Raw genomic sequence first — 20,069 nt, forward strand, 5'->3', positions numbered from 1 at the left:
TTTCTAGAAGGCAGGATTTTGTTCTTATGACCAGTTGTCTGCTATTAGTAGTACTCAGTACAGATTTAGATGATTTTTGCCCTGCAGCAGTAAGTGGTCCTGCCTGAGTTACAAGAGTCTCATAGGTGGCAAAAAAAAAAGCTCAATAGAAACAGTAATAAAAATCAGTATAATTTTGGCATCAGAAATGTGCGGAGAGATCATATGAGTGCTCAGAAAATAACTATGGACTACCCAGATAATCTTACTGAAATCTTACCCCTGAAAAGTAATAAGTATTTACATTTCAACATTTTCATTTTTTGCTTTACTCAGTACCCAGTCTTACATTTGCTCCACAGTACCAAACGTATTCCAAGTTTCCTCATTTTAAGACATGACGTGAAGTCTTTTATGAAGATTAATTATCTTTCACTTGAGGTGTCTGAGCACAAAATTTTGGGTTCAGATTTTGGTATGAATATTAGTAACAAAGGCATCCTGCATCCTATTTTGGACTGATCTCCACTCTCCCAGGGTTTGGTGGATTTCATTTACTGCAGAACTTTCTCTTATTTTCTAGTAGTAAAAATAGAACCAAACCCGACTTGTTGACAAGTGAATACAGTTTTGGTTTCAGCCATACTGTGTGCAGTATGTTGTGACAATATCTAGGGCTTATATTTTCCTATTGCAGAAGTGCTCAGGTATTCCACAGTCTCAGCTGACGCTGAAAAACACAATTGTAGGACTTGACATATTGTTTGTCTTGACTTTGGCTAGAGATTCTGTATGCTTTATGGTTTCTGTACTTGCTTTCCGTTACTCTAAAGCCACAAAATGCTCACTTGTAGCTTGGACTTGCTTGGGCGTAAAAATCCTTATATTCCTTTGGAAGCTGAGGCTGAATTTGTAAGGGATAGCAGATCCTTGATGTTTGTTTGGTCTTTCAGGCTGAACTGATAAGGGGTGTTATGCAGCCAAAAGTTATTGTCCTTCTTGGAACAGGAAGGGGAGCAGAAGTCACCTGTACCACACACCTCACACCATGTGTAAGTCAGGAGTCTGACAAGACCACGGTCTTTTCCTAGACTCTGGTTCCTAAAAACATATGAAGTACAGGAGATTTACCAAACAGTTAAATCCAGAAGTCCCAAATGAAAATATCTAGTTGTGTTGGGAGATCCCTGAGTTTCATATAATGCAGGCAGACATTAATATACGAAGTGTGCATGGGACCTTCGCCATAAAGTGGCTGGCAAGAGCAGCAGCATGTTTTATGAATTTCTGTGTTTAAACATGTATATATTACACTGATTAAAGAGGGTATGGAGCTTCTTTTTTAAATTTACTGTGTTCTCATAAAGCTACCTCACAAGTTATTATGCCCTCCTATCAGTGTTAAAAAGTACTAGTGTTTTCAGAAGCAGCTGTTCAGTAGCAACTTTAGGTTAAATATAACTGTTCTAATGTGCTTAAGTTTTAAATTTAACTAATCCACAGCTGGTGTGATTTGAGATAATTTTCAACCAGCTTGGTGAATAATGTTAGCTATCATCTTCTGATTACACTAAAGACTTCCTCTAAAATCATACCATAATTAAAAAATGCATCGAAAACTATTCTAGTTGTGATCTATCTAAAACATCACAGGAAGTGGAAATCAATGCCAGAACTTAACTTGGTTTCATGGCAGAGAGTTGTGAACCATAGACACTAGTAGATATCCAGGTGGTACCACACTGACTGTTTCACTAACTGAGGCATTTCTTGCCATACTACCAAAAAGATGGCAATGACACAGTCTTGAAATCATTAAAAAAATTGTTTTGACTATTTATGTTTTTGAACAGCTTTTAAATGTTTAAAAAAGGAACTCTCACAGGCATGTCAAGCTCTTTGCTTAATGTAACTATTTCTTTAGTGTCTTAGTTTGTGTTTGTTTGATAATTCTTAGAAAGAAGGATTTTGCATGGGGACAGTTCACCCAGAAAAACACACATGCAGAACAGGTAAAGTTGCTCTAGAGAGTCTGTGCCTGCCAAATTGTTGAAGAAAGCAGACTTGTCTGAAATTCTTCACATCCATATTTTCCTTGAAAATGAGTCAAGGCAAAGGTATTATCTTTTGCACTTTGAGGTTGGCTTTTATTTGCTGTAATAAACAGTCTTTCAAGTTGTCTTTAGCAGCTCAAGCAACAGTCTTACCTTATATGGTGCATCTTACTTAAGTTTTGGGGATCTTTTACAGATAAAAATCATGGTACACATCCAGATGCAGTTGAATGTGAAAAAGTCTAAATAGCACATCAGGAGCAAAATTCTGCCTGTCCAACTCGCTTCCCATCTTTCTTAATCTCTGCACCACAATTATGATAGCTTGCACAGACTGGTTTAAAATATTCAAAGATGCTATCTTGCTCCTATAGAGATCTGTGCCAACTCTTCCTGATCTTTCGGAAGCAGACACAATTCATACTTAGAAGTACCTTTAGACATAAGAACTAATAGATTCCCAACTTAGTTTTGTCTGTCTTCCTAATCATCTAATCCATAATCAAGGATTTCTTACATTTCGTGTGTTTATTTTCACTTCATCAAGTTATGACCGTGGGTTCTTGCAGTGCTACCCTAGACTGTGTACAGAGAAACTGATGGAAGTAGGATGATTTTTAATTTTTGGTTATTTCTGTCTCAAGGTGTCAGTCCAACACACCTTATACATTTTATAGCATGTATTGGCACCAGGTACACCAAGTCAAATAGCAAGTGAAGGATTTGGACATGATAAAGCGTGGAGCCAGCAGGACTGCCTGAGATGTGATACCTGCGCTGGCTCAGAGATCTCTCTGCTTTTTGACTATTCACAGACGTTCTCCTTCAAGGCCCAGATCTCGGTCCTGGGCACGTGAGAATTGTTGAGTTATTAAGAGCTGAGCTGCACATAAACATGCTGGGCAAGTCAGGTGGGGGATCACTGGTGGGACCACATGTGCCAGCAATAGAAATTTGGGCAGTTGTTGAAGAGATGCTTTTCCAAGCAAGAGCTCCCCTCAGGCCCAGAGAAGTCAGTCATGATATATGCATTGTCCTGGCTCTGGCCCAACTATTCCTTGGCCTTGCCTGCTGATCCTCTGCCTGGTCCTCAGGGTAGATCGTGGGTCAACAGAGTCTTCCCTCCACTCTGGGGGAGGGAAAAGGCTGAAAAACTGTTTTCTGGCACTTGGCTCAGTGATTTGTGGCCATACAGTCTGCTTCATGCCCAGTTTCCACAGGACAGTCTGCACAAAGGTTTCTGATTTCAGCCTTCGTTTATCATCACTCTTCCCTCACTTCTGCACTTCCACCCTGCTCTCACTGCTGCTGGGTCTTGGATACTGGACTGCTACTCCAGGCATTGGGGATTTATGAGGACATGCAAAGCATCCATCACTCGGAACATTCAGCATCTTCCAGAACTACACACCTGTGACTTTGGTCAACAAATAAAACATAATTCAACCCCAAAGTTCAGCCATCCCAGTTCAGAGCCCCTCTTGCAGCACAAGCTGTAAGACCAGAGTGCGTGAATTATAAATACAGAGACAGGCAAAATGATGGACTGTGGAATAACAGGATAGTGTTTGGATTGCAGATGCTCCCCCAGAATGTCTGCTAACACAAACGCCAAGAAATTTACACCTAACCATTTGAATGTGTCTTCAAGGGTCTGTTTCTACTACATAAATCTGGTCTGCTTTGCTCTACCTTTCTTCATGGCAAAACGGTTGGGAAAAGAGATTTTCTACATTTTTTTTCACTCCATCTAGAGGGGATGCAGCACTGGGTAAACATTGAACTCTGGCAGCGTGACAAGAACTGGTGCAGCTGCTTTTATCATCCCTGTCTTTAACTCTTTGAGCAATTTTCTGGACAAATGTTAGCATTCCAACAGTTCTCCTTTTATTTATTCATTGCAGGGATGTGGAATAGCACATTTGGAAACCTGCTCACTGCCCAGGACTACTGTTTAAATAAATTGCAGTCACCATCTCTTGATTTGGTTGGTCAGAATGGCATGTTGCCACAGCATAACCAAAATCAAAATGTGATGTTTCTAGTTAGAAGCTGTGTTCCTGTGGGTTGTTTCTTTTTTTTTTTAATTTTATTTTCTTAAATAATCTATTTACTGATTTAGATAAATAGTCCTGAAAGAAATGAATCAGTGGACTGATTATTATATTTAGTTAGCTGTTCTTTGTATACATCCCTGGCTTGGATGAAAAACAACCAAATGTTTTTTCTTTAGGAAATGTTGGTCTCTGACTTATGCATTCTTTCCTTCAAGAATGTAGGAAGGCAACCAAATAGAGAGGTTATATCCTTCTCAGGAATTCTCTTCTGAGCTAGGGTTTTGGTTCCCTTCAGTCCTAAAATCAAATGAAACTTGACAATTTAGTTGTATTATTTTTTAACACATTTGAAGATTCTTCCTAGTTTGGGGAGAAAACTAAAGGACAGCTGTATTTTCTAGTAATCTTAAGAAAGTGTTGAGACTCAACATTGAATGAGATTTATGTGAGTGGCCTTTAAGACATTTATACTCATCCTGTTTTCTTAGCAGACATGTCTACTTAATATAGAGTCTACAGCATGAAAAGATATTCCCTGAAAAAAATAAGTATTATTTTTGAAATGAATTTTGCTCTTTTTAAATTTTGGTACTGTCAAAACAAACAAGCAACTTGCAAATTTCAGTTAGAAGTGTCCTATTCTCCATGCTGTCTGTACAATGTCTAAATATACCCATCACTTCAGACTTCAGTGAGCTAAATGAATCTGATGTATGCTTGCCCTTCTGCTTAGCAGTTTAGAGAATGATTGCTCTCTTCTTTAGTTTTGTTTTATGGCACAGCCACTTCAAAATGAATTTTTGGTTCTCTCCCATCTCCATTTATTTCCTTGTCCTTATGAGAGCTCTTCTTCATGTCAGTGCTGTCTACTTGAGACTAGTTTTACTGGTTTGCTATTTTACTAGCTTTATTATTTTTGCTCCTTTACTACTGGTACTAAAACTATGGGTCTAGTAGTTCTTCATGATTTTAAAATTTATTTCTAAGTCACATAGCAGGAGAACTGAGATGGTGACACTCATCAATGAGTTCATAGTGTTCATATTGCCTTACCGTCATCTAAAATCAGGGGAGAAGAGAATTGAGAGTGGCATTTTGTGGTTGTGGAAATCTAATAGCAGGGTCTTGCCCTACCACAGAGACTAGAAACTGTGAGCACTGTTAAATTTTTCTCTAGAAGGCAAAAGCTCCAAAAACTATTTAGGAATGAGGTTTACGGCAAAGGCCCCCAAAGAGTAGTTGTCAAGGAAGAGAGCATATCTATGTCTATATGATGTGACACATTTACTCCCCAGAGGAGATGAGGACTTTAGCCCATCCCTTCAGAGAACTGCCCCATGAGATGTGAAATAAGGCCCCAGAATACCATTTGAGGAATTTAGTCTTCTGTTTGGACTTAAACTTTCATTATTAGATCACTATTTTCAAAATAGTCCATCAAGAGTCTGTGGGCAAAATCCAAACATACATGTTGTCTGGAGTGCAGGAAAGATGTATATTCGAGTTTGCAAAGGACTCAGGCTGGTCAGCCTGAGTTGAAATATCTGTGGAAACAATGAAAGGTTTTCACTCAGTTTAAAATAATGGATCGAATTTCAGCTTTTAAACCAACTCAAACCAGTTTGAGGGGGGGAGAAATGCAGGTATATCTCTTTGAAAAAAAATTCAGGTCCATTTATTTAAACTAGAATATTTAAATATTTAAAGCAAACTAGAATATTTAAATATTTAAAGCAAACTAGAATATAATGCTTGCTATGTAGGATTTGATAGACAATCAAAATTTGCAGGGAAGAAAAAATTACCTGTTTTTAAATTTTCAGGTGTTACACTTCCTTTCTTATCTCTTCATTTATCCATCTTGTTCTGGTTAGGTTGGACCTTTTACATGAAAATTAGTTTTAAATTATTGTCCTTCTGCTAATATCACTTTTCTATGAAATTCTACTTCTAAAGTGCTAATGAATTCACTGAATATCATCTATGTAATCTCTTTTGCAGAAGAATACCTAGTGTAGTTGTTACGCTATGCAGTTTATCAGCCTTTGAGAAATACTGAGATTTTTCCAGTCTTCATAATCTGAAACCGTTTTTTAAATTAAATGTTGCACCTTATAAATTGTAAGTCTGCTAGTTCAATCTTCAAACACAAAGCTACAAGTTTAGGAAGCCTTAATTGCAAGGACAAAGCAAGTAAAACATGCCCATATGGCCTGAACACTTCCCCTGCTGTCTAATCTTCTCTATTTATACGGGGTGTTTTTAAAGCGTAATTCAAAATTCTCCATTACAGGAATTTCACTGTGGGATATTCAGGAGTCACAAGCTGCCAAAAATTGCCTTAGTCAGCAGTACCTGCAGGAGCCAGCTTCTCTGTTTTCTCTGTTTACAGCAATAACATAAGGAGGTGTAATTTGGTGGTTTTAAGAAAATATCTTTTTAAATGGTATGCCTTTCTTTTAAGTTGCAATTCCACTTTCTTTAAATCTCTCTAGGGTCACATGGCTATGCACATGGCTATGCCCACCTCCTACACCCTCCCATGTGGGCACAGGGAGATCGTAGAATGGTTTGGGTTGGAAGAGACCTTAAAGCTCATCAAGTTCCAACTCCCCTGCCCTGGGCAGGGGCACCTTTCACTAGACCAGGTTTCTCAAAACCCCATGCAGCCTGGCCTTGAACACTCCCAGGTATGAGGCATCCACAACTTCTCTGGGCAACTTATGCTAGTGGCTCACCATCCTCATAGGAAAGAATTTCTTCCTTGCAGTGTTACAATCAGTCATTTGCCAGGGTTTAGTATGAACATTATATTCAGCATTTTCCTTAAACATTTTTTTTTTAAGTATATTTGGCAAAAGGCAACCTCTTGCTCTGGAAATAAATGGATATCTGGCTAAGGAACCTGCAGTACCTACATGTGTCATGTCTGAGCACCATCTCTGATGACCTGTACTTTTGATATTAATAGGTTACAAGTGTATGCCAAGGGGTTTATGGCACATGGGATTAGTGCTTGTACATTTTGTGGAAGGAGAAGGAAACCTGACAGCCATGAGGCTCTGACTGCCATCTGCTTATGTCAGCATCCCTGTATCTAGCTTATGCCATGGGCAGAAGACCAGGACTCTTCCAGCCTTTCCTTTTCACATTTTAAAATTTGCTAAACAAAAGCATCAATGGGAAACAATTATGAACAGAAGGAATACGTTACCTACCACCTTTCAGATATGTAAGTGATATATATGATAATGTGTGTGCACTGAAAAAGATAATTGTGTGGAACAGCCTGAAGTTGTGATAAATACATCCTATACTTTTGCTTTATTGCATGTGTTTTGTTCTCAGTCTGTGTCTGTATTTCAGTAATTCCAACTCTGTAACAGTGCTACAGCCTTATTTTTTCAGGCTGTCTGGGTAAACAGCTGCAGGTAACTCCTCCTGATGAGAGGAAGGGAACAGGAATAGAAAAATGATGTACACAGAGTACTTAGAACTGCCTCTCTGTGTGCCTACAACTCCCACCTTTTCAACAGCATATTAAATGTATTGCAATGTAATGTTGTCCCTGTTGTGAAGCTCCAAAGCTTAATGAATTCATAGGATAAAGTCAGTCAGGAATTTTGGTATCCAGATTAAAACCCGTGTGGGTAAAACCAGATGAGACATCCCATCTTGCCATCACTATTTGGGATACGATTTTCTTTTACACTCTCGAAACAGGTCTGAGCATCTGTGTTTATGCACATGCATCAGACTGGATATGTCATTGCTGGACTCTGGTCTAGTGATTAATTTTATTTTTTTCTTTACTTTTGATGTCTTATATTCTCAAATTTAGTTCTGTTTTCTCCCAGCTTATTTAGGCTGCAAGATGAGGGATGATACTGTTTTTTCTAATATCTGATGGAGTACAGAAAATCCCTTTTTTTTCTTGTTAGATAATCCTTACAAAAGTGCAGATCTATCTCAACTGTCTATCTATTCCATTGGGTTTTGAAGTAGAAGTTATGTTAAGTCAGTTCTGGGAACAACTATTACTTTGTACCTAACTATGAGAAAAACTCAGATTTAACATTGTGCTGGTTTAAAGGTGAACCAGCAGGGGAAATGAACTCACCACGAGAGAGATTATAAGTCAGACCTAAAATTTAATAATAATATTACAATAACAACACTGACACACAAGGGAAATTGCTTTCAACTCACAAAACCCCAGCAGTATAACCCAGTGTCCTGGGGCACAAACCCAAGGGGGTTTGTTTGCCCTTGTGCTGAGACCCCTGTGGTTCCCCCAAGTCCAGAGCAAAAGGAAAAGAAAAACCTGTTGGTGCAGGCAAGGGCTGTGGTCTGGGCGAGAGCGGGGATCTCCTCCTGTTGAGGTCCTGCTGCTGCTCTGGGTCCGACGAGAAGTTCCCGAGGTCTTCTTACCCACCACTTATGTACCCTCAGGGAGCTCTCAGTCCCTCCCCCTGGGCGGGGACTCACACAATGGGTGATTAACTCTGGGAGCCAGGGGGTGTTGAACTGTTGATGGCCCATTAGCAGCTCCGCCCCCCCCTCAGGCTGGGAGTGAAGGTGATAATGGCTCCCTGGGCAGCTGCTGCTAATGGCCCATTGACCTTGGGGAATGAATAGAGGGGGTAGAATACACAGCTTTGATCACCCCCACAGAGGGTTAGCTGCTCCCTCCTGCTGAACTAGGACAGACATAGTCAGAAATTTTGAAAATCTTGAGTTCTTGCATGATCTCATTCACTAGTCACCCACTGAACTGACAGAGAATAGGGCTTGCTTCTAAGCTTTTTGTTATCTTTTTTATTAGCTACTTATTTCAGCTTTTGTCTCACAATAATCTAGGTTCACCAGTTTTTTAAGACTTAGCATGGAATCCTGTGGTGAACATTGAGTAAGAAGAAAACAAAGCACAATCAACATACCCAGCCAGGAGGAATGTTTGTGGTGCAATCTTGTAAAAAGGATGACTGCTTTTTCCTATTTCACATGAACAGTTACTTTTGTGTTCTTGGAAAATAAGTTAATTTAAAGTCATCCATGTGCCAAATCAAGCTTCACCTGCACCAAAAATTCAGTGTAATGCAAGCTAATTGCATTTTCACTAAATGTAGCTCCATCTTTATTTTAAAACTCACAAGTTGTGTGAGGCTCAGAACACTCTTGTCTGCATTTAAATGCATTTGGAAAGATTGGCCACTTTATTGTGAGAAAGGCCTTGTTTACTTGAGTGAAAAAGTTAATGCTCTGTAATAATACATACAACTCCTAGTCCTGGGACTCATTCACTGAGTGTTTGACTGGAGAAGTGAAATCCACTTTGCTGCAAAGCAACACATTACAGTGAGGCAAAAATTCCATTTCTGTTAAATCGCTTTCCAATTTCCAGGATAATGATGTGTTTAATTTACTGCAAAACATGGTAAACTACATGCAGTATGAGTCTTGATTAGTCATTTAGATTCATTTTATTTAATTTTAATCCTTTTTTTAATCATTTTAGTGAAATGTATCTGTGGGTTTTTTACTTGTGTTTATTATTTGTTTTCCAGCACTTAATTCCGATATTTTAATGCTGGCAAAAACTTTTGAGTTCCTAAATGATCATTTTACTATCTGCTGTGCTAACCGTGGTGCAGACAGGACCCAGAAGCTATTAAAGCTTCAAACAATATGTGGATGGTGTGCTGAACACGTTCTCCTATTTCTAATTTTTGCTGTGATCCCCACAGTACCACCCGGTTGAGATAACTTCCAACAGCATCATCTTTTTCTGAGCTTTCGTGATGAACCTAACTGGCTTTCCAAGTTTCCTCCCATGGTTTTCTCTTATTACTTCAGTCTTAGTACTCTGATCATTCCCCATTCATCCTGGTGTCCCACTGTGGTGTGGAGAGCTGAACATGTACCAGAGCAGATGGTGACAACTTACTTGTGATGGGAAGAGGAGGAGCAGACACTGATCTCTTCTCCGTGGTGACCAGTGACAGGACCTGAGGGAATGGCCTGAAGTTGTGTCAGGAAAGGTTTAGGTTGGATATTAGAAAAAGATTCTTCACCCAGAGGTTGTTTGGGCACTGAAACAGGCTCCCCAGGGAAGTGGTCCCAGCACCAAGCCTGACAGAGTTCAAGAAACATTTGGACAATGCTCTCAGGCACATGATGTGACTCTTGGGGATGGTCCTGTGCAGGGCTAAGGGTTGAACTCAATGATCCTTGTGAGTCCCTTCCAACTCAGCATATTCTGTGATTCTGTGTGTGTTTAGGCATTACAGGGAGCCAAAACAGCTTACCTTCCCTGTTCCCCAGGACAAGGTGGATGAATATAACATGTGGTGCTCCCTTCTTTCAAGGGTGCATGGGTAGACCAAGATGAAAGTAAAAGCAGTCTTTGCATCTCTTGTGGATGACTTTGTGGCTTAGAAGCATTAGCACCAGTTAAGAGGAGGAGTGACTTATGATGAGTTCATCCCAAAGGTGTATTGTCCTCTCTTTGCTCATTATTCAGCTATTGAAAGGTAGAGATTGTCAGTTTAAATGGTGTTTCTCTCTCTCTCTCTCTCTCTCTCTCTCACCTTCTGCATTTTATTTCCTTTCTTTTACTTGTGTTGCTGCACATAGCCAATATTTTTTGTCTCCCTTCTCCTGGACAGGGAGAAGAAAACATTGAGAGGGCTCATTATAACTTCTAAGTATCATGTTTTTCATGGTGATCAGCCACAAGCATTGGTGAATGGGGTAGAAAACGTGCTTGTAGTTCTTTGCCAGTCCTATCTTGCTGGGACAAGACAGCTCTGGCCCTGTACTGCTACCCACCTTACCCACATTCCCCATAGTTGATTATTCATGTCACTTCCACAAATGTCTTGTGAAGAAACAGGGGCTACAGCCCAGCACTGTCCAAGCCCAAAGTGGCCTCATAACCTCCCCCTGTAACTTGCCCTCCACTGTGGGCCTCCAGGGAGCAGGCTCCCAAGGTCTGCTCCTTCTCTTCATCCCCAGACACATGTTTACTTGCAGATGTAAGCAAAAAAGCTGAAATTTTTGGAAGAACATCCATGGGAAGCAATTTTCCTCCTGAACTCTGTGTTACTATTTTGACACTATCCCAGGTTAATCTTTATTTCAACAATGACGTTTAGACATTTGTGGAACCGTCTGCTTAATGTATATGTACAGCTGTCATCTAGAAAATAAACTGTTCAGTTCACAGAAACAGACCACAGCACACAGAGATGGGAAGTTCAGAATAATAAAAATGCATTAATGTCATAGTCTTTAAAATTTTAAAGGTTTGATATGCACTGAACAGGAACAGTCAATCTGATTTCTTCCATTTAGTTCACGCAGTTAATTTTTTGTTCCCTGGTTATTTATCATTTGATGGCTCTTTCAGTCCTCCATCCTTCCAGAAAACTTTTTTTCCAACATGGATATCCTGAGCCTCTGTGAGACATGGTATTTTGGGATTTGGAACAAAACCTACTAGTAGTATAACACTAGAGAAATGCTCTAAATGAGGAGTGTCTGACAAAGAAATAGTTGCTGCTTCTGCTGAAAAACAGTTCAGACTATCACAAAAAATAATACAAATTCTAATGCAAGTTCACTGAGGGAAAAGTGTATATTTGGCTTTAGCTGTCAGGGCTGTTTGTAAGAGTACTCAAAGGCTTGTGTGTCTGTATACAGCAATTTTAGATAGGTTGTAACATGCCTGGTTTAGTAAGAACAGTTTGGGGATCATCTTGAGTGTTTGGCTAATATTGCAGAATTTACACAAAATTTACTGCACTTATCTATGCAAAAAATCAAGTGAAGTTTGAAGAAAATAAGGGGTGATGCTGTAGCATAATAAGTATATTTGACTTGGGGAAGATTTGCTATCGAAGCATAACTAAGAAATCTGGGAACTCAGCCTGACCATGGAAACTACTTCCCTCACCACAAATATGACATGTACATTTTATGAAACCTGCTTATTACCAAGGGCCAAATTCTGTGGTCCTTATGCAAGCACAGCTTTCACTGGAAGTTCACTGAGGATAGTAGAATTTGGCCCTGAGCTATTTCTTTTCCATACAAAATTACTTCATTTGTAATTTCCTCTTCTTATATTTCTTAGTAACTGCAGAAATGTGAGCTAGTCATTCAATTTCAAGTGAATAAAAGTTTTGAGGACTCTCTGTAAAATTGCAGCTTTATCTTTTTGTGTAATAGAATATGAAGGTAAATTTGTAGACGTGATATTTTGCTTAAAGGAAAAAAATGTATTTGGATAAATACACAGAAAACCACTGTAAATACATGAGTTTTTCCATCTAAGTAAGACGAGAAAGGTTTGGGGTTTTGGTCTGGAGAGCAGTGACTTGGGATGTTACAAACAGCTGAATTAATATTGGACTTCTGGGATGTTTCTGTGACCATTGTGCAGCCACAAGCTAGTGTTGTATGACATCTAGGTTACTTATGTTACCCTACCTAGTTTTGTTAGCATGGCACTCAACCATGGCTGGTTTATTCACTCTGAGGCTGATGCAATTGTGCCCATGGTGCCTTGCAGATACTTCCAGAGAGGAACAGGAATCAGAGAATGAGGGCATGGAATATATAGGGGGGGCTGAGGCAAGGGCTGTGATTTGACTCTTGGAGTGTTTCTTTGCTTGGTACCATACAGATTCAGATTCCTTGAAGAGGAAAGAGTGCCAGGGCTGCTGGGAGTCAAATGGCTGCTGGTGTCAGTGTGATCCTGAGCAGGAGAATATCTGTAGCCCACAAGGAGCCATTACATTTAGCATCCTTTTTGGCTGTTTGCATTGTGACCAAAGATTCAATAGCTGTGCAGGAGGAAGAACAAAACCATTGCAGCATTTTGCTGTTGGTGTCTGTCCACATGGTACTTTGCCAGCAGATGTGAATGTGTTCTTCCCATTCTCCTCTTTCCATTAATCCTGTGAGTGTAGTTAGTGCAGCATCAAGCCTGAGCTCCGGGCCAGTCAGCAGAGCTGTGCTGGAGCCAGTCTGATCACCCCAGCCTTGGCTTACCTATAGAGTTGCAACCATCTTCATTTTTGTGCCTAAAGTGACAGTGTGAATTCTCCAGCATTGGCTTTATCTTAGCAAACACATTTTATAACAATGAGTTTTAGGTTTTAACTGTGAGCTAGCGTTCTTTTATTGATGCTCTTTGAATATGACTTACCCAAGATTAATTTCTAAATTATGTATAAATTGTTTAATCACCTGCAAAACTACAGCTTTCAACCTTTCATTCATTAGCGGTGAGATGAATGTCAGTAAAATGTGTGTGGAAAGCCAGAGCTTGATGACACATGGCAGCAAATGCTGCCTAGGACTCTTTTTCGTTTAGTGCAGTAATTATAAACACTTCACAGGCAATATTTCAACAATCAAGAACACTTTTGCAGGATTTTCTATCTATATGTGTTTGGCTAAGTGACAAAATGCAGAGGTAAAAAGAGGCTAAAAAATGAGTCAGACTTGTTGCCTTAATGTAACCTTCCTGGCTGAAAGTGTATTAATTGGCAGAATGAATTACCTCAGACTCGAGCAGAGAAAGGCCTCTATTGTGTGCGGCCGTGATGTGAAATCTATACTTCTTGGCTTGCACTTTCTTTCCTCAGCATTGTGATCTTTCCCATCTGATCATCAGGCTTCAAATTCAGCCTGATGAGATTTATAGCACCTTTCAATTGGAAGCTCTGTCATTCAGCCCATTTGTGCATTAAACAAAGTTACTGTGAAGCATTTTGTGGTGAAAAACATTCCCATGCAGAAGCTACTCCCAGCTTCTTCTCAGCAATGCAGTGTGGTGTTTCTTCAACCTGCATGGGTTAACATGGGCGGTTCTGTGGTGTAAAGAAGAGCACTCTGGACTCTGAATCCCAAGGACCTGAGTTTGAATCTCAGTGGGGACCATCCCCTGGCAGTTCAATGCCTCCCTGCCATCCAATCCGGTCAGATCTCGGATGCTAAGCAGGGTCAGCCCCGGTTAGTACCGGGTACTGTAGACAGTCCCAAGGACTTCACTGTCCAAACTCGCTCGGCCGTGGCAGATTGTAGTAGTTTTGGCTTTAGTCAGCATAGGTCCCCATTTAGGCCTCAGTTTTTAGCAGGCCTCAAAGGTTGTGACACAGATTAGAGGGGACAGGCATCATCTGACTTAAGCAGCCATAGAGGTATTTCATATCATCTGACATCATCAGGAAGTGTCGGGGAGTATAACAAGCAAGGTGGGAGGAGTCTCGGCTCTATTTGGTCCCTGCTTCTGACCAGGACGGTTCCCGCTCCCTGACTGCTGATATCAGGCCCTCCTGCCGGTCGGCACGTCTGCTTAGCCGGGGACGTGAGCACATTCCTGTTAATTCCTCTTTCCCTCTTGCTGGGAGGTTTCCTTTGGGGAGGGGGTTTGGTTGGTTCGGAGTTTCACCTGTTAGCTGGGGCGACCTTGGTGAGCCTGTTGTTGTTCCCTGTCACCATGTGCTATTTCATATTCTGTGTTAAGCTCTCCTCTTCTCTGTATAAATATAAAAACCTCACTGTGTTTAAAGCCTTGTTTCTGCTGTTTTCCCTCACTCTCCTGCTCTGGGAGTGGACTTTTTGACTGGGTACCAGGCAGCTGGCATTTTGCCAGCCCAAACTATAACACAGATGAACCTCAGGACTTAAACGGTGGGGCCAGTTCTGCACACGCTGAGCCTCACCTAAAACATCCACTGCACAGGCTGGAAGGGCACACCCACGTGCGGAGAGCCCTTCCCAAATCTTTGTTCATGAGGTCTGGCCATACAAGGGTTAACATATGGGAAAATGGGTTATTATTTCTTTTATATGAGCTTTGTGTTTGGAGCAGATGAGACCCAAGAGCAGAACCTGCCTCCTTCCCAGCGCTAAGGTTGCATCTAGCAATAACCTTGGATAGCAGTGACCCAATCATCTGCTGAGTTTGAAGGACAAGGGTGGTCACATAGAGCTAGCTGCCTGTGTTCAGTCAAATGACAGCTCCTCACGGCAAGGATTCAAACAGTATCTGGCCCAAAGCATTTCATATTGTCTCTTTTTTCCCAGTCCAACAAATGTTAAATTGTATCTTTTTGAGATTGAAGGGTAGGCGATGCAATCTTGGTTAAAACAGGCATGGTCATCATCTGTCTTTTGAGTAAAAGGGGCCATAACTCATGTATTTATTCTCTACTATGACTTTTTCCTTCTCTTTTCCATGTATTCAAAGAAAGGAATAATCCCTTTTCTTTCAGGGACCCTTAGTGAAGAATTTGGTTAGCAGAAGATGTCTTGATGATTCTTGGCTGAAAGGAAATGTAATTGACTAACAAAACTACAAGAACATGTAAACTCTTAATGGTCTTTTTCTGGATATGGCAAACGAAAAGCTTAAGAGAATAAATATGGAGAGCTTGCACATGAATAAACATCCTATTTCTTGCTCATCACTGCTCATCAGAGTTTAGAATAACAAGGAGGATGAAAGCCGTAGGTTAAATAAGTTCAGTCTGATTTCCATAAGACCGTATCCCATCAGAGTGAGCATTATTTACTGCTATAGATGGTTACTTTTACGAAGAAAATGAGTCTGAACAGGGCTGGAGACAGTGCAACCCCCTCACGCACTCTGAGAAGGTTTTTCCAGGTCAGGGGTGCAACCGGCAGTGGAAAAGCCATGCAGAAATCTGTGTTTTGCCACAGTTTCCAGTCTATTTGTTCTGCGGATAAGTAAGTTGAGGGCTGGAATCTTCACATCTGTCAGGGTGCCTCCTTTGAAGGTCTTCTCGTAGAGAAATAGGAAAGTCAACCACATCTTCAAATTGGTCCTAATTGTTACAGGAAGCCTTGAGAGCAGTTCCAAGACCATCTTTTTCCGCTGAGCTTGTATTACAAAATATTTCTGGAATTAGATGGAGCAAGAAAAATAACAACTTTTTTTTTCCTCTTTCACAACTGTACTTTATGTCAAGATGACTTTGAAACAAACCTGACCCTGTCCTCTGTATTGAATTGGCTTTATTGCTCTGTGAACTGTGACATGCTCAAGTGCTCGGCTCTAAATCAGAGATGGCAGACCTCTGATTAGCATGCTGGTATTTGTAACCTCTAGCACTTTGTTATCCCCTTTTCCCTCAGGATCTCCTGCTCTCACTGGCACTGGAACCATTGCTGTCACAGTGGATGATGTCAATGACAATGTCCCAACGTTTGCCTTTAACATGTATTCTGCCACTGTTCCGGAGGATGCTCCTACAGGGACAGATATTTTGCTTGTAAACTCCTCAGATGCTGATGCTTCTACAAATGCTGTTATTAGGTAGGTCGATTACTCTTGCACTATTGTAATACTGCCTCATACCTTGCCTCAAGATTTTTTTTTCCCCAGTGTCCAACACCAATGTACTTTAAAGCTGTAAGACACAATAGAACAACTATCACTAATTTGTCTTTTTTATTGTTTATAGTCTTCTGGAATTCTTTTAAAGACAAATAGAGTTGCAGAGTTATTTTAGTTTTTTACCAAGTGAAAAGCAAACAAATTTAACTTGCACCTGCACCTACTACCTGCCTTGCTGCTGCATTCACATGTTTTCATGTAGTGAGCAATTTTCACTGAAAACCAACATGTTACTTGAGTAAATTTTTGATCAATTAGTGTCTTCAGTTTAGCATGAAAATTACACAAGGAGAGACATAAAGCTTATGCCATTCAGAAAAACTCTAAATACCAACTGTTTTGCAGACCTCAGTTGATGGAACTTAGCTGGGCACTGAGTTGAACATTGGCCATTCCCAGTTTCACAGACAAGACTAATGAAGATGCTGAGTGGCAGTGACAAACCGAAGATTATCCACTGAGCACTGATGTATTGCAAATGGAATGCAAAGCAGATTGGTATTAGTTATTTATCAGAAGGACACATAGGTAATCTTATCACATTTAACTGTTGTGGCTGCAAACATCACTGTTTCCAAATTCGTGAAGCAGGATGTAGAAGCAGCTTCTTTATTTACTTTTTTGTTGGTTCACCTCAGTTCATTCTTCAAGGAACATAAGAATACCACTGTGGTTGTCACTTTTTTTTAAAGAAAGGAAGTAAAATAAAACCGAACTATGTTATGGCAAAGCAATGTCTATAAAATGTTGTAGTATTTTCTTTCCAACTAGCTACAAGCCAAAAATAGAAACTTGATGTTTAGGCGTATTGAGATATTTGAAAATTATCCAAAATTACCATGTATTAAATTGCGAAACAATGACATTTTTAATTTTATTCCATCTTAATCTAAGAAACTATTTCTGTCAGTTCCTTTAGAAAAAAGAATTCCATGCAAAGCATGAATGATTGTAATGATTGGGTAGCATAATCAGAAATTATCAGAGTGCTCTCAGATTTCTTTACTGTGGTTGAATTGCTTTAATATCTCTGCCATTAGTCTTTGTCCTTCACTCAGTACCTCATCATAGAATTAGTTGATAAAAATATTTTTCCCTTCATAGCTAAGTAGCTATTAAAAAATTGTTTTCAGGTTTTGTTTCACACTCTTTAGACTTGGGAACAGACTTTGTTTTTCTTGGACAGAGTTTGTCCAGATTCAGCATTTAAAGTAGATCTCAAAATATGACTGGTATTACAAAACTGTCGAAAGCAAGAAGGACCAGAACATAAGGTCGTCTTGTCAGAGGTGTTGAGCACTCAGAATTCCTTTTCAGTCTTGTTAGCCTGTTTCAAAATGAAACCTTTGGTTTCCAAAAGTATAAAATCCTCGGCTACCATTTTCATCTAAAGTTAACAAACCTGGTGTGTTTTTCAAGAAGTGCTTAATCTGCAAAACTATTACCTGTCCATACATGTTGAATCTTTTTCTCTTATTTCTGGTGATAACTTGTGGAGTTATTAAAGGAGGGTGATGGGGTTGTAAATGGCAAACATACAGTTGAACAGTCTTTTTAGGTTGTAAATGGCAAACACACACTTGAACAGTCTTTTTAAAGATATTGTAGGTAAGGGAGGTCAGCACAGACAAATACTTGAAAGGCCAGATTTTAACTGCTTGGATCAAATTCCTTCTATGCCAATTGTTGCATTTAGAGTTTCAGGGCGTTTTTGGTTTGGGTTGGGGTTTTTTGTGTAGAGGTTGGATTTTTTTTCTAGTTTTATTGAGGCACACTTATGTTGTCCAGTTGGTTTACATGCTGTTGTGTTCAGATATAAATCAGAATATCTTACAACAAATTTAATGTCTTTATTATTTCTTTTTGTTTTTAAAGATTTTCATGGTATCTTTCCAGTGCTGAAGTTTGAGCCATTATATATGGAAATACAGAAGAGAAATTCTCTGTCTTCTGCAGCACCTCACACAAATCATTGCAAAGCACAGATGAAGTGTGCCTGTGTTGCTGCTGTTTAAGGGAGATTTAAGTGGTGCTTTAGGCTTTGTTCATATTGTTTCCATTCTAGATGCACATTGCTATGGCTGAAGAATAATTACATATGGCCATCATATTATATCATAATTAAGCAATTAAAGTATGCTTGTGGCATTGTGTAGAGATTAATGACTGAACAGAAGTTGCCACAGCTTATTACACAGGCTGGCTCTCAGTCCTCTCGGTACAGCTTCTGAGCTGTGTTGTTATTACTGTCATAACCTGTACTGATTTTAAAGAGGTGAAGATTATTAATCTCTTTCGTTAAAGCCACTTTCTTCTGAATCTTTCATAATATCATATGCCTCAAAAAAGATGTTACTGTGCTAACTGTGCTAACCACAGCTGTGTTGGGCTATAATATTCAATAGAGGAATTATTCATTTAGCCAGGTTTTGTTTCCATAGTTTTTTTGGAAATCTATTATCTGAATTATTAAAAAATTTAATAATTACCAGTTACCTTTAAAAATACAGTCCAGTGCTCCACATATCTTTGAGATTCATTCTGTGTGAACACAAGCTGGATAAGCATTTCAAGAGAAGAAACAAATTCACTGCACTAGGAAGCCAGTGCAGTAAGCACACAGTCAGTTCTTATTAAATCACACTGTTGCACATACTGAGGGATGTGTGCACATACATATACACCAACCAAGGGTTAAATTCTTGTCACAATTATTCTCTATTAATGTAGCTCTCTTAGTTATTTGCTATATGTTACTGTGAATTAACATTGAAATCTCAAACAGCAGAACTTTACCCAGTATCAAGAAACAATATGAATTTTAAATCCTCACTTTTGTAAAACTGTCATCCTTTCATTTTAGGACATAGTATTTTTTCTAATTATGTTATGCAGATTCAGTTAAGAGGTATGTCAGCCTTTTGAAGTAACTCTTGTTGCCCAGGGAAATCAGTACTAGAGGATGCCTTCAGCAGGTACTTTTGAGAATATGTCTGATGGTATCTCCAGATATCTGATGGCTCAGACAGCTACTCATTTATTAGAAATCTATTTGTGTTAAGCAACTATGCTTGGAAATTCCCAGACATGTCATTTATGACAGGCCTTGAAATATGAAAGAGTAAAAAAATGAAGACAGATGGACAGTCTGAAGAAAATATGACTGTCTGTTGATACCCATCAACATGGTGGCCTGAAAAGTATAGAAAATGGTTACTATCTTACAGCAGCAAGCTGCCTTTTGAAATACTAATCAAATTTTTCTTTCTTGGTTTTTCTTTCAAACAGCTATAGGCTTTCTGGTGGCAATTCACAATTCACAATCAACCCATCTACAGGGCAAATCATCACCACTGCCCTCCTTGATCGAGAAGCAAAGGAGAACTACACTTTGGTGGTGGTGGCGAGTGATGGGGGCTTTCCCACCGCTCTCTCCAGTTCCACCAGTGTGCTCGTCTCTGTTGCCGATGTGAATGACAACCCACCCAAATTTCAACACCATCCCTACGTCACCCATGTCCCATCACCTACCACTTCAGGTAACCT

At 39.7% G+C, this 20,069-nt stretch overlaps 1 protein-coding gene across 1 annotated transcript in view; it reads left to right on the top strand.

The window, feature by feature from the left end:
- LOC139672077 (protocadherin Fat 4-like) overlaps positions 1–20,069 on the top strand; it is a 127,500-nt gene that overhangs the window by 74,218 nt on the left and 33,213 nt on the right. The window contains exons 7-8 of the mRNA XM_071555559.1: positions 16,262–16,442; positions 19,812–20,062. Coding sequence (XP_071411660.1) covers positions 16,262–16,442; positions 19,812–20,062 — 432 coding nt within the window. The remainder of the gene's footprint in view (positions 1–16,261; positions 16,443–19,811; positions 20,063–20,069) is intronic.

This window comes from Pithys albifrons, chromosome 5 (genome assembly GCF_047495875.1).
Source record: "Pithys albifrons albifrons isolate INPA30051 chromosome 5, PitAlb_v1, whole genome shotgun sequence".
In the NCBI taxonomy this organism is placed as follows: Eukaryota; Metazoa; Chordata; class Aves; order Passeriformes; family Thamnophilidae; genus Pithys; species Pithys albifrons.